Source organism: Monopterus albus, unplaced genomic scaffold (genome assembly GCF_001952655.1).
Source record: "Monopterus albus unplaced genomic scaffold, M_albus_1.0 scaffold444.1, whole genome shotgun sequence".
Taxonomy (NCBI): domain Eukaryota; kingdom Metazoa; phylum Chordata; class Actinopteri; order Synbranchiformes; family Synbranchidae; genus Monopterus; species Monopterus albus.
Genome location: NW_018128324.1, coordinates 28,850 through 38,852, shown reverse-complemented (window position 1 = coordinate 38,852; position 10,003 = coordinate 28,850). Strand labels below are relative to the sequence as shown.

Sequence of the window (10,003 nt, the reverse complement as noted above, 5' to 3'; positions counted from 1 at the left end):
GGTTTGATGGGATTAGTTCTGTTTTTGTATTTTCAATCTTGTCAACTGACCCCACCAGCCACCTGATGAAAACACTTCTCTGAAAGCTAATAATTGAAATACTCGGGTCACATTTAGTTTCCAAAGACGATCGGAGATCGTTCAGAACCGTCTCAACCAATGAGAGCTTCAGAGTTGCCCACACAACCAATCACATCTCGAGAGCGTAACTCTGAGCCCATCAGAGCTTTGACCCCCTGATAGAGCTCAGCTGTTTGTTTGTAGGGCCACCATCCAGCAAGGAGAAGCTAGAAGCTCAAATGTTTAGGGGCACTCGAGAGAGAATGGGAGGGAGTATGTACTAAGCATGTACACAATAAGAAGGGCATGGAAGACTGAGAGCAAAGAGGAAAATCGGGCAAAACTGGGGAGACGCTAAAGCTAATGCAAGAACAGATATAAAACAACACAAAATAATGGGAAAGCAAAGTAGAGGCTGTTCTGACACGGAACAGAACAACACAGTAGGGTCAGCAGAGCAGAAAAATGTCAGAACTACAGGAGGTAAAGGAGTTTCTGTTGCATCCCAGAGGAAGAGGTTGGGTGAGAGGAAGGTGGCATTGCTGGCCCTCACAGAAAACATTGAGATGGAGCTGCTTTCCTCGGAGGAGCCCTGCGTGCTGGTACTAACGCAGGAGGAGCTGGGAGGACGCCGCCTTCACCAGGTGTGTTTTGTGTGACACCGCATCACTGCTATCGTGTTCAGTAACAACAAATAACCGCATACGTCAAGACTTTGGTCATGTGCACGTGTACCCTCACGTAAGTTACCCTTTGTCACCTGACGTTAGAGACGTCTCCCTTGAAAAAAATATTCAAAGGTCGAAAAGCAGAGTAATGCAACATCTTGTGACTAATATTGCTACTGGCAGTCACATTACACTCAGTCACCGTCAGTTCACCCAAATCACCAATAAACACATTGCTCATACTCCTGTTTGGTTTTATTTCCCCTGCTTTTGAGATCCTAGTTGCTGATACTTATGCTAAACATTTCTGTACAAATGAGCTGAATATTGTACATCTGAACAGAAGTCTCTGAAATGCAAACGTCCAACTTATTGTGGACAATGAACAAACCATACTGTCAGTAGTTTTCATAGGGGTTATCGAAACTGGTCCACAACAGTAAGATGGCAACAAAAGAAAATTGCAATTTGATTTTACTTATTTATTTACTTAGTTTTGTATTATTATTATTATTATTATGCCTAGTCTTTTAGCTAGCAGCAGAAATCCTACTTGCTTATATGTCAAAACCCCAGTGAATGTCTAGACACCTCTATGGTAGTGGTCTGAAGGTGATAAAGAAGATAGGAAAGCAGAAATAACTTGCACCAAGTTGGTCTCTAATCTTTGCTTTTTCACTTGTGAATAACCCAGAGGCACCCAGAGCATCCTCTGGTCCCTGACTTTGAGGAACCCCAACCCAGACAGCAGGGAAAGCCCAAAACAGTGCCCCCTAGCAGGGAAGAGACTGAGCACTGCCCCCTTGTCCCAGTCTTCATGGAAGAAATAGAGATAGAAATGAAGGTCAGTCATCAAGAGTTTTGTCATGGCTACACCCACTGGCAGGTACACAGACCTGTGAGGAAATTTAAGCCTGTGAGTTTTTCATCTGAGTTTCTGTTTAGGGCTCAGAGTGGGTTTGTTCAACATGTGATCTCTGCATTTCCCGAGGTAATTCTATAACCCTCGTTTTCTTTGTTCCCTTCCTTCTTGTTTTCCATCCCTCTCTGCAGGTGTTCCCTCCCCTCAGAGTGACCGAGAGTGAGCTAGTTGAGATCAAGTCAGATGATCCTTCCATCGTGAGCCCGGTGCGTCACCTCAGGTTTTATCATGTTCGTCATTTCCTGATTATCTGGATTTAAATGGCACACAGGTTTCAGTCTCTGTTTTGTCCTGTTCACTGACACTTAAACAGAATGAATGAAACCAGATTCTCTTGATAAATGGGGTCTGTAAACATTAGTGCCAATCATTTATTACTTGGCATTTTATCATTGATATTATATAATTACTTAAATATTTGATGATATACAGTGTGAAACTGTTTTTTACATGGTCTGTATCTGAATGTTTGAGTGTTTTATTTATGGCTGTTTTTTTGCTTATTTGTCACATGTTTTGCTTGCCTTGCACTTTCTTATCTTTGTATTATTTTAGGCTGAATTCAGTATTGATTAGTTTATCAAGAGTTTTATTGATTTTTTTTAACTGATTACTAGCTACACATAAAATAGTGTCAGAAAATGAGGATCAGTGTCCTTGGCAAATTGTTAGAACCCAAGATTGTCTTGTTCTTGATTTATTTTCTATTGATTGATGACAAACTTTGTGGGAGCACGTCCAACCCACCAGTTTGAACCTTTACTTCATCACTGTGTTATGTTGCAGCCGCTCCCAAACAAAGCGAGGCGTCTCAGATGGAAGAGACTGACTCCACCGAAGACAGGACTGGTGGTCAAAGATGTGATCTGTCTGCCCAGAGGACAACTCCTGGCCCAGCTGGAGAGGTGAGATGGTGTCCCCCACTGGAGACGTCTGTCCCATCTGTGTCCTTCCTGGTCTCACTGATGGATCAGTGGGCTGTCAATGTCAATTCAGCATCTGCAGGCAATTTGGCATAAAATATGCTAAACGTGCTCAATCCGTGCTCACTAAAGCAGTTTTTTTTCTCTCCCGCCAGGCATGCTGTTCCACAGGGTGAAGAGCGAGAAGCTCTAGCAGCCATGGGAATGAGTGCTCGTATCACCATCGACTCTGGCTGGTCAGCCAGTCAGATGGCGAGTCGCTTGGCGATGCTCTTCCAGGGCAAGTTTGTAAAATGTGCAGGACAAAGGTTCTCCTTCACATATCTACAGGTGTGTGTGATAGGTGTATTTTTATTGCAGGCATTATAGTTGTTTATTAATATATATTGGGTTACAACTTGAGATTATAATTTGGATTATATTTATCTGCATGGTTAGTATTTTAAGGTTTATTTTTTATGATTTCATTTGGAATCTAACCAAACTTGATAATCTCAGAACAAGCATTACATTAATGTCCATTGGTGGACCTGATGCTTTTCTTCCAGACAGTTTGACAAATCTAATAAAACAGAATTTTAGCTATAGTTTTTTTAAGAGTTTAAGAAAATCTGTGGGAAATAAGCAGGCTTGTTTTGAAATTTTCCACATTTTGGTATATTTATATCTGATGGTATGTGTCTTTCCAGTGTGTGCAGGGCTCCAGGGTGCTGTTTGTCCCAGACACTCCTGAAGAGGGTTGGACTGGACAGCAGGTACTCAGGATCTCTGGACATGGACCTTTGTATATCTTCAGCCACCTGGACTACCCTCAGGTAAACCACAGTGGCTCAGTTGGAAATACTGTTTTGCTGTCAGATCCATGCTAATGAACATTAAACCCCCTGCAGGTAGAACCTGAGACAGAAAAACCCGAGGTGAACAGGTAAGAAAGCAGTAAGTCTTAAAGGCTTTCCCATCCTGTTAAAAACATGAAAGATGAATTCCAAACCCTAATAGCGAATTATCTGAAAGTCAGTATATGTGTGTGTTTTCTCTTTCCAGGGCAGAGTTTTTCCTGGAGGCCAGCATAGAGAGCTGCCAAGATGAAGACCTGGGAGGACAGATCCAGCCTCGCGTGCACAGGACCATGGAGGAGGTGAGTTTATTTCACTCATCAAAAGAAGGATGTAAATATCTGTTATCTGGATAAATATAACCTACACCTTTTCTCTTGTTTCTAATCAAACAATTAACCTTTTATCGATAGATGCGCCCTTTTAATTGATTATTTCACTGATTGGTCTCTAAGGTGCTGGTCAACAAAAAATATTTAGAGGTTAAAAAAAACTCTTTATGGGTTTGTTTATTTTTTTTCTGTGCAGTTCCCACTGGACCTCGGCACCATCCTGAGACTGTTCCAACAGGAGAACATAGATCAAGGTGTAGAAACCCACATCCAGGTGAGGAGAAGAGATTTGCTCCACAGCGCTCTGAAGGTGGTGGGGAGGCCAGGTTTCTGCTTCAGGACGACACCCATCATCTCTTTCCTTGGAGAGGAGACCATCGGGCATGAGGGGCCTCTCAGAGAGTTCTTCAGGTTTTTATTATTTACCTCATATTGGAACTCATGTGCTGTTTTAGGATTAGTGATTTCTATCATACACCCGACTAACTTTGTTTAATTTCCTCTCACACAGGTTGACCCTTCTTGAGCTGCAGCAAAGTTCGGTCTTTGAAGGTCACCCAGGCCGCCTGTTTTTCACCTATGACCTCACAGCTCTTGAAGACAGGAACTATTACAAAGCTGGAGTTCTGATTGGCTGGTCTCTGGCTCAGGGTGGGCCTGGACCTCGTTGTCTACACCCTGCACTCTTCCAGGTTTTGTGCATGTGTCTCTTATGTTGACACTTGCTATTGTGAGAGGTTGCTGTGGTTCTTAATGTTGTCTCCAGCTTTAGCACTAAGTGCTGATTTTTTTTGGGTGTTTCTTCATTGCTTCTGCTCAAAGAAAACTCTTTCTCACTATAGTTTCTCTTAATGTGCATTAACAGTTGATGTGTGGCCAAAATCTGTCTTTGGAGCACTTAACCTGGACAGACATCGTTAACACTGAAGATGGGATCCGACTACAACAGGTAGGACACACACACTCATCTGTATTTGTACCTGAAGGCATTGATAGGGATCAAGGGATTAAAGGCTGAAGTGCTACTTTGGATAGCTATAATTAATCTGTTGCACTCTACTCTGCAGCATTAAGTATGCAACATGGTATTTTGCAGCTAGTATTGTTTGCGTACAGTACGCAGTGTATGCTTGTACACCATTAAGCACATCCATACACACAAATAACACTCCCTTGCTCTTCTCACAGCTGCATAGTTGTACTGATGTGAAGATGCTGTCCCCCAGTCTGTGTGACTGGGTGGTGAACAGTGGGATGCCTGGAATTTATTCAGCCCGTTCTGATGAAATACCAGTCATCTATATCCGCCTGGTCAAACACTACATCTACCACAGGTAGGGCACTCACATGTACACAAAGATAGCATACATGTTCACACATTCACATTACACACTTGGTTTTATCCCATGCACAAGCTTGCTAAGTGTTTTAACTTTTATTTTAGCACTTTTTGCCCTCTGTGCTTCAGTTCCTTGTTCTGTTAATCATTTTATTTATGTAATTTTATGTTTGAAAGTACTGCTGTCCTTCAGGGTTGCCAGCATGATATCCCAGTTTACAGAGGGGCTGAACAGCTGTGGTGGGTTGTGGGATACGATACAGTGCCACTGGGAAACATTTGTGCCAGTGATGACGAGCACACAGCAGAAGCCTCTCACCCTGGAAGAGTTCAAGCAGCTCTGTACTGTCTGTTACAGTCATATGGACTGTCAGCTGAGGGCAGCTGAGGAGGCCACAGTCAGACACTGGGAAACAATCCTCACCTTGATCAGTGGTAAGGGACAGATGGAAGACGGGCATGAGGAATAAAAAGACTCTGCTTCAGGTGTTTCATGTTGTAGTGTGAGAACACTAAAATAAATTATCCTTGTGCATAATCAGATGGTCAGGCAGACTTTTCCTTTGAGGAGCTCCTCGCCTTCATCACAGGAGCTGATCATCTGCCTGCTTTTGGGCTCTCCAGAAATATCTCCCTGCATTTTTACTCCCAGGTTGGTGTTTATCAGAGTAGTCCAACTGAACCAAAGCTATAGAGTTAGAGCCATAAAGCCAAAATATTGAGCCGATAGACGTTAAAATGCTCAACTTAGCTGAGGGTGATGGGTGGTTTTTCTGAATTTCACATCCCCTATCACTTCACATTTAGTAGTTATGCTATTTTAACAGTAAATCACAGCCTGTTTATCCCCAGTTGGACAAAATAATAGTTTTGCAGTGTTCACTCAGTTAGAATTTTGAGTGAAATTATCTGCCATACTCAGCAGCTGTTAAGTTCAAATTAATGTATTCTAATATCTTCTGGCTGATCTTATTCCTACATTATTATATCAACAGTTAAACATGATGCATCTATAGATAATGACTACAGAAAAGAAGAGTTACACCTTGCACTGTTGTGAATTTTTTCAAAGAGATTCAGTTACCTATAACATAAATGATAACGACCTTTCATTGCTTCCTTATGTATCCTTCTGTCTTGAGATAAGTCTTCATGTCACATTTCCCTCACCTTGGCTTCATTTTTTCTTTCAGGATGCAAGCATGTCAAGTGTGCGTCTGCCCCACGCTTCAACCTGCACTCTGGAGCTCTTCCTGCCAAGGGGAGCAACAAGAGCAACTGATCTGCTGGCATTGCTGAGCAGAGCCGTGCACGAGGCCCTGGGCTTTGCATATTTGCAGGCAGAGGGAAGTTTATAAAGTGGAAACCCCCCTGGGTACCTTACATCATGCTGAACCCGACTTTGTGGCGCTCAAAAGTTTCTCCAGGATATAAACAATATGACTGAGAGGAAAGCCACATCACAGTTGGGATGTCCAATTGCTGGTATGTGTGCAGTCACTCATGTGACCTGATGAGGCATCCCCAGTGCTTGTATTATTTGTTTTTAAAGCTTTATTAATTCAGATGTATAATAGTAGCTGTGCACGTACTGTAGTTTATGTTAGGTCATGGGAATAACAATGAGAGAGAGCAAATGATACAAGGGTTACTGTAGATTAGAGAGAATGAACTGTGTTGACATATTTTACTTGCTTCTTTGCCAGGTACAGGAAAGTGAACTTCCCTCACAGATAAATAATTCAAGATAAGTTTATCAATAATGTTTTAATCTTTTAATAGCTATCCCAACAAACTGTAGAGAAATACACTTTCATATCTTCATTAAAAAAAAAAAAAACTTACAGAATAGCTTTTCATATGTTAAGGAAATGTTACACATTCAAAAGCAAAATTTTCATTTTATCCTTTTCGTATTTTCAAATGTTTTATGGCAGAGCTCAACACTTTAGTGTACAGTATATATTATTTTGTATGTTTTAAAATTAAATGCTGAATAAAGTTTTTTTTTTTTTAATTATTCTTTAAAAAACACAAAAGATTGGCACAGCACATTGATTTGTCTCTTGACAAGAAAAACTTTAAAAGTTTGATAATGACCCTGATGAAATGAGCAAGTAAAAGCTACAAACAAAATGTTACACTTAATAAACACCTTTAAGGACTAATATTCATATCTGTCTGTAGTCTTATAGCACAATACCATCCACCCGACAAGCCACATATCTACTCTTCGTTTGGGTGAGTGGATGCTTTGTGTCAAGGGTAGGTTAGGTCTGGATAATGGTGCTGCTTATTGTGGGGCTCTTTGGGGCCAGATAACAGGTAAACATCATTTAACTCATATACTGAGCTTCTATATGAACACTCTCCCGTTCTTTGGCACATTTAATTGTGTATTACTGACTGATAGGCCAACTGTTAATGTCACAGAACAACATATTGATGTTAAATAGGTGTTTTGGCAGTAATACTCTGACAGGTCATTCATTTCCCTGATTTGAGGTACAACAATCACACTTGGCAGGAGTCACTTGTCAAAGTTATTGTTGCCAGTGTTTTGTGTGCAACACTTCTTAACTAAATAAATTAAAGGACAATCCAATATAAAGTGCCTAAGTTAGGTGTTGTGCCATAACATGACACCTGACCATCTTTAATGCACCTTTGGTATGGATTCTACAAGTCTCTGAAGCTCTAGGTAATATTTACTCAATATAGGGTATGCAGGCATAAAAACAGTATTACATTTAAGGGGGAAAAGTCAGTCAAATCTTTGTTCGTCTTCTGGAATTCTGCACCAGTGACACATTATGCATTATTATAAATAGAATTCAGAGAGGGAGACACTCATGGGGATTGTGTGTGAGGCAGGAGAGGAGTGGAGTATAAAATCACTATTGGGATCAAAGAAAGGATTTCGGGTATTTAGAAGGGATTTTTTTTTTCTATTCATTCCAAGAGTTCAGATAATTTACTGTGGTGACTCTACACACTCCGATGCAGTAGGCGGTGGTATGCACCTTATTCATTGGTTTACAATCTGCCAGAAAGCAAAGAGAAGGAGAATTCTACATTCTGCCTTTGTGTTGTCTGTATTATAAAGATACATCCAAATAGTGCAATTATTTTCGAATTTGACAAAACAATGGCAAAGAGACATTAAGACTGAGCCTAAAATCCAAACATTTTTCACCTTGTACCCAAAGTACAATCTAGGTACTTCTGGTAGTTTGGAGAGTTGACGTACATCACCACAGCACAGCAGTTTTACAATGACATTTTCAAACTGGTCAAAAGAATAATCTCTTTCCAGTTGCAATGAAATGGTTGCCCCTTCACACTGTATTCAAACCTTGAGATGCTGTTCTTATAATTTCACCTTAGCCTGTTTCTGTCCACATGAGGCTTCTATGGGGCAACTTGAAACCTTTGAATGCTTTTCACAGTGAAGGTGTGGGCTGTTCCATTCAGGAGGTTGTTAGAAGCCTAAATAGGCAGAAAACAGAGGAAAAACATCAGAAGATCAATCTCATTCTCTTCACCCCACTATTTATATTGTGTCAATGCATTATCATCAATAACTGGCTGAAGAGAACTTACAAAACAAGTTGCTCTGTGTGTTCTGTTTTCCATACCTGCTTAACATACTCAATGATGGTTTCATTGCTGAGTTCTTCATAGGAAGATAACTTAATCTGTAGATATGTCAATAATACCGGACCTGTAGGGATTCATAAAACATAAATGTGGAAGTTCATAAAAAGTATGAATGAAAAAGCTGACTTGTCTGTCATTAACAAATGCCCCCTGTCCTTGAACATACACTTACTGCTGTTCCATTTTTAATTTTAAAGGTAATAACAGCATCTCATCATAAAAGACAATACCTGGTTCTGCCCATGTTTGAACTGAGTAACTCATCTGTGTATGGACACTTGTTTTGTCCATAAATCTGGTGAGTTGTCTCCTCCCTGTTTGAACTGTTTGCTTTCCTCTGCCTGCTCGTTAATTTACTGTTTGCTGCTTTGACTAATCTTAAGCCTACTCCTGTAACAATGCACTGTGGCACAATATGTTGTGATCCAAAAATGTGCCGATATTCATTATAAAACTGGGCAACGGGTCACAATAAGAAGTCAATTAGATTTTGAATCCCAAAAGTTGTAAATGTGATTTGTTACCACTAGAGGGCGCGGTAGCCGTGACTTGAGTCTTGACAACCGTGAAATTAACTAACTTTTTCAGCCATCAGTTTAGCAATAGATTGCCTAGCAAGAAATGGAAACAGAGAGTGCCCTGTTGAACTGTAAATTAGCTGCACTGCAGTGCTTTGGCCAGAAAATGGAGACCAAGTACTGGACCGAACCAAGACTGTTTGGAAACTCTGTCGATGCACTCTGGTTAACATCATCTAATCTACTATGTCCTCTCATGTACTACGTGAGCTAATTTGATCCTCTCAGGGACACATCTGGTCTTGCATGTTCTCTGGTATTTTCCTGGGGAATTATTTTTGATGATCGCCACCGAAGTGAAAGTAGAATTAATTTATATATGTCTAAAAATCTGCTTGTGAAATTTCATCAAAATGCATGGTGATTTACGTTTAATCACTATACCAAAGTATTGTGACGACCGCTGGCTCGGTTGAGAGGAGCTGGCCTGACCCTGTCCTATATTTGACAGTTAACTAGCCAGCAGTGTGCCGGCACCTGGCTCAACAAGGAGGAGAACACCTGGTTTGTCTTTTGTGGTTTTATTGAACGCGGTATGGAGACAAATGAAAACGCTGTCCAAACTGGCACCATGTGCTCTCTAAAGAAAATAATGAAAGAATAAACAACACATCTCCCGAACTTCACCATCGCCCGCCAACAGAACCAAAAAAACACGCCCACCTGTCATCCCTCTTATCCCCTC

General features: G+C 40.9%; 1 protein-coding gene across 3 annotated transcripts; it reads left to right on the top strand.

Moving 5' to 3' along the window:
* The first annotated feature begins 202 nt into the window (after nucleotides 1–202).
* Nucleotides 203–6,906, top strand: LOC109952225 (uncharacterized). 3 transcript variants are annotated; one of them, XM_020587196.1, is made up of 15 exons: nucleotides 203–704; nucleotides 1,423–1,572; nucleotides 1,782–1,880; nucleotides 2,437–2,555; nucleotides 2,729–2,903; nucleotides 3,263–3,388; nucleotides 3,464–3,498; nucleotides 3,618–3,711; nucleotides 3,938–4,152; nucleotides 4,253–4,433; nucleotides 4,607–4,690; nucleotides 4,930–5,075; nucleotides 5,439–5,515; nucleotides 5,623–5,732; nucleotides 6,274–6,906. In XM_020587196.1, exons 1-15 carry the CDS (start codon nucleotides 456–458, stop codon nucleotides 6,436–6,438), a joined length of 2,025 nt encoding a protein of 674 aa, XP_020442852.1. In that variant the 5' UTR covers nucleotides 203–455; the 3' UTR covers nucleotides 6,439–6,906. The 3 variants fall into 3 exon arrangements, with proteins under 3 accessions (XP_020442852.1, XP_020442851.1, XP_020442850.1); XM_020587195.1 differs by having other exon boundaries at nucleotides 204–704; nucleotides 1,782–1,856; nucleotides 5,274–5,515; XM_020587194.1 differs by having other exon boundaries at nucleotides 204–704; nucleotides 5,274–5,515.
* Nucleotides 6,907–10,003: the final 3,097 nt, after the last annotated feature.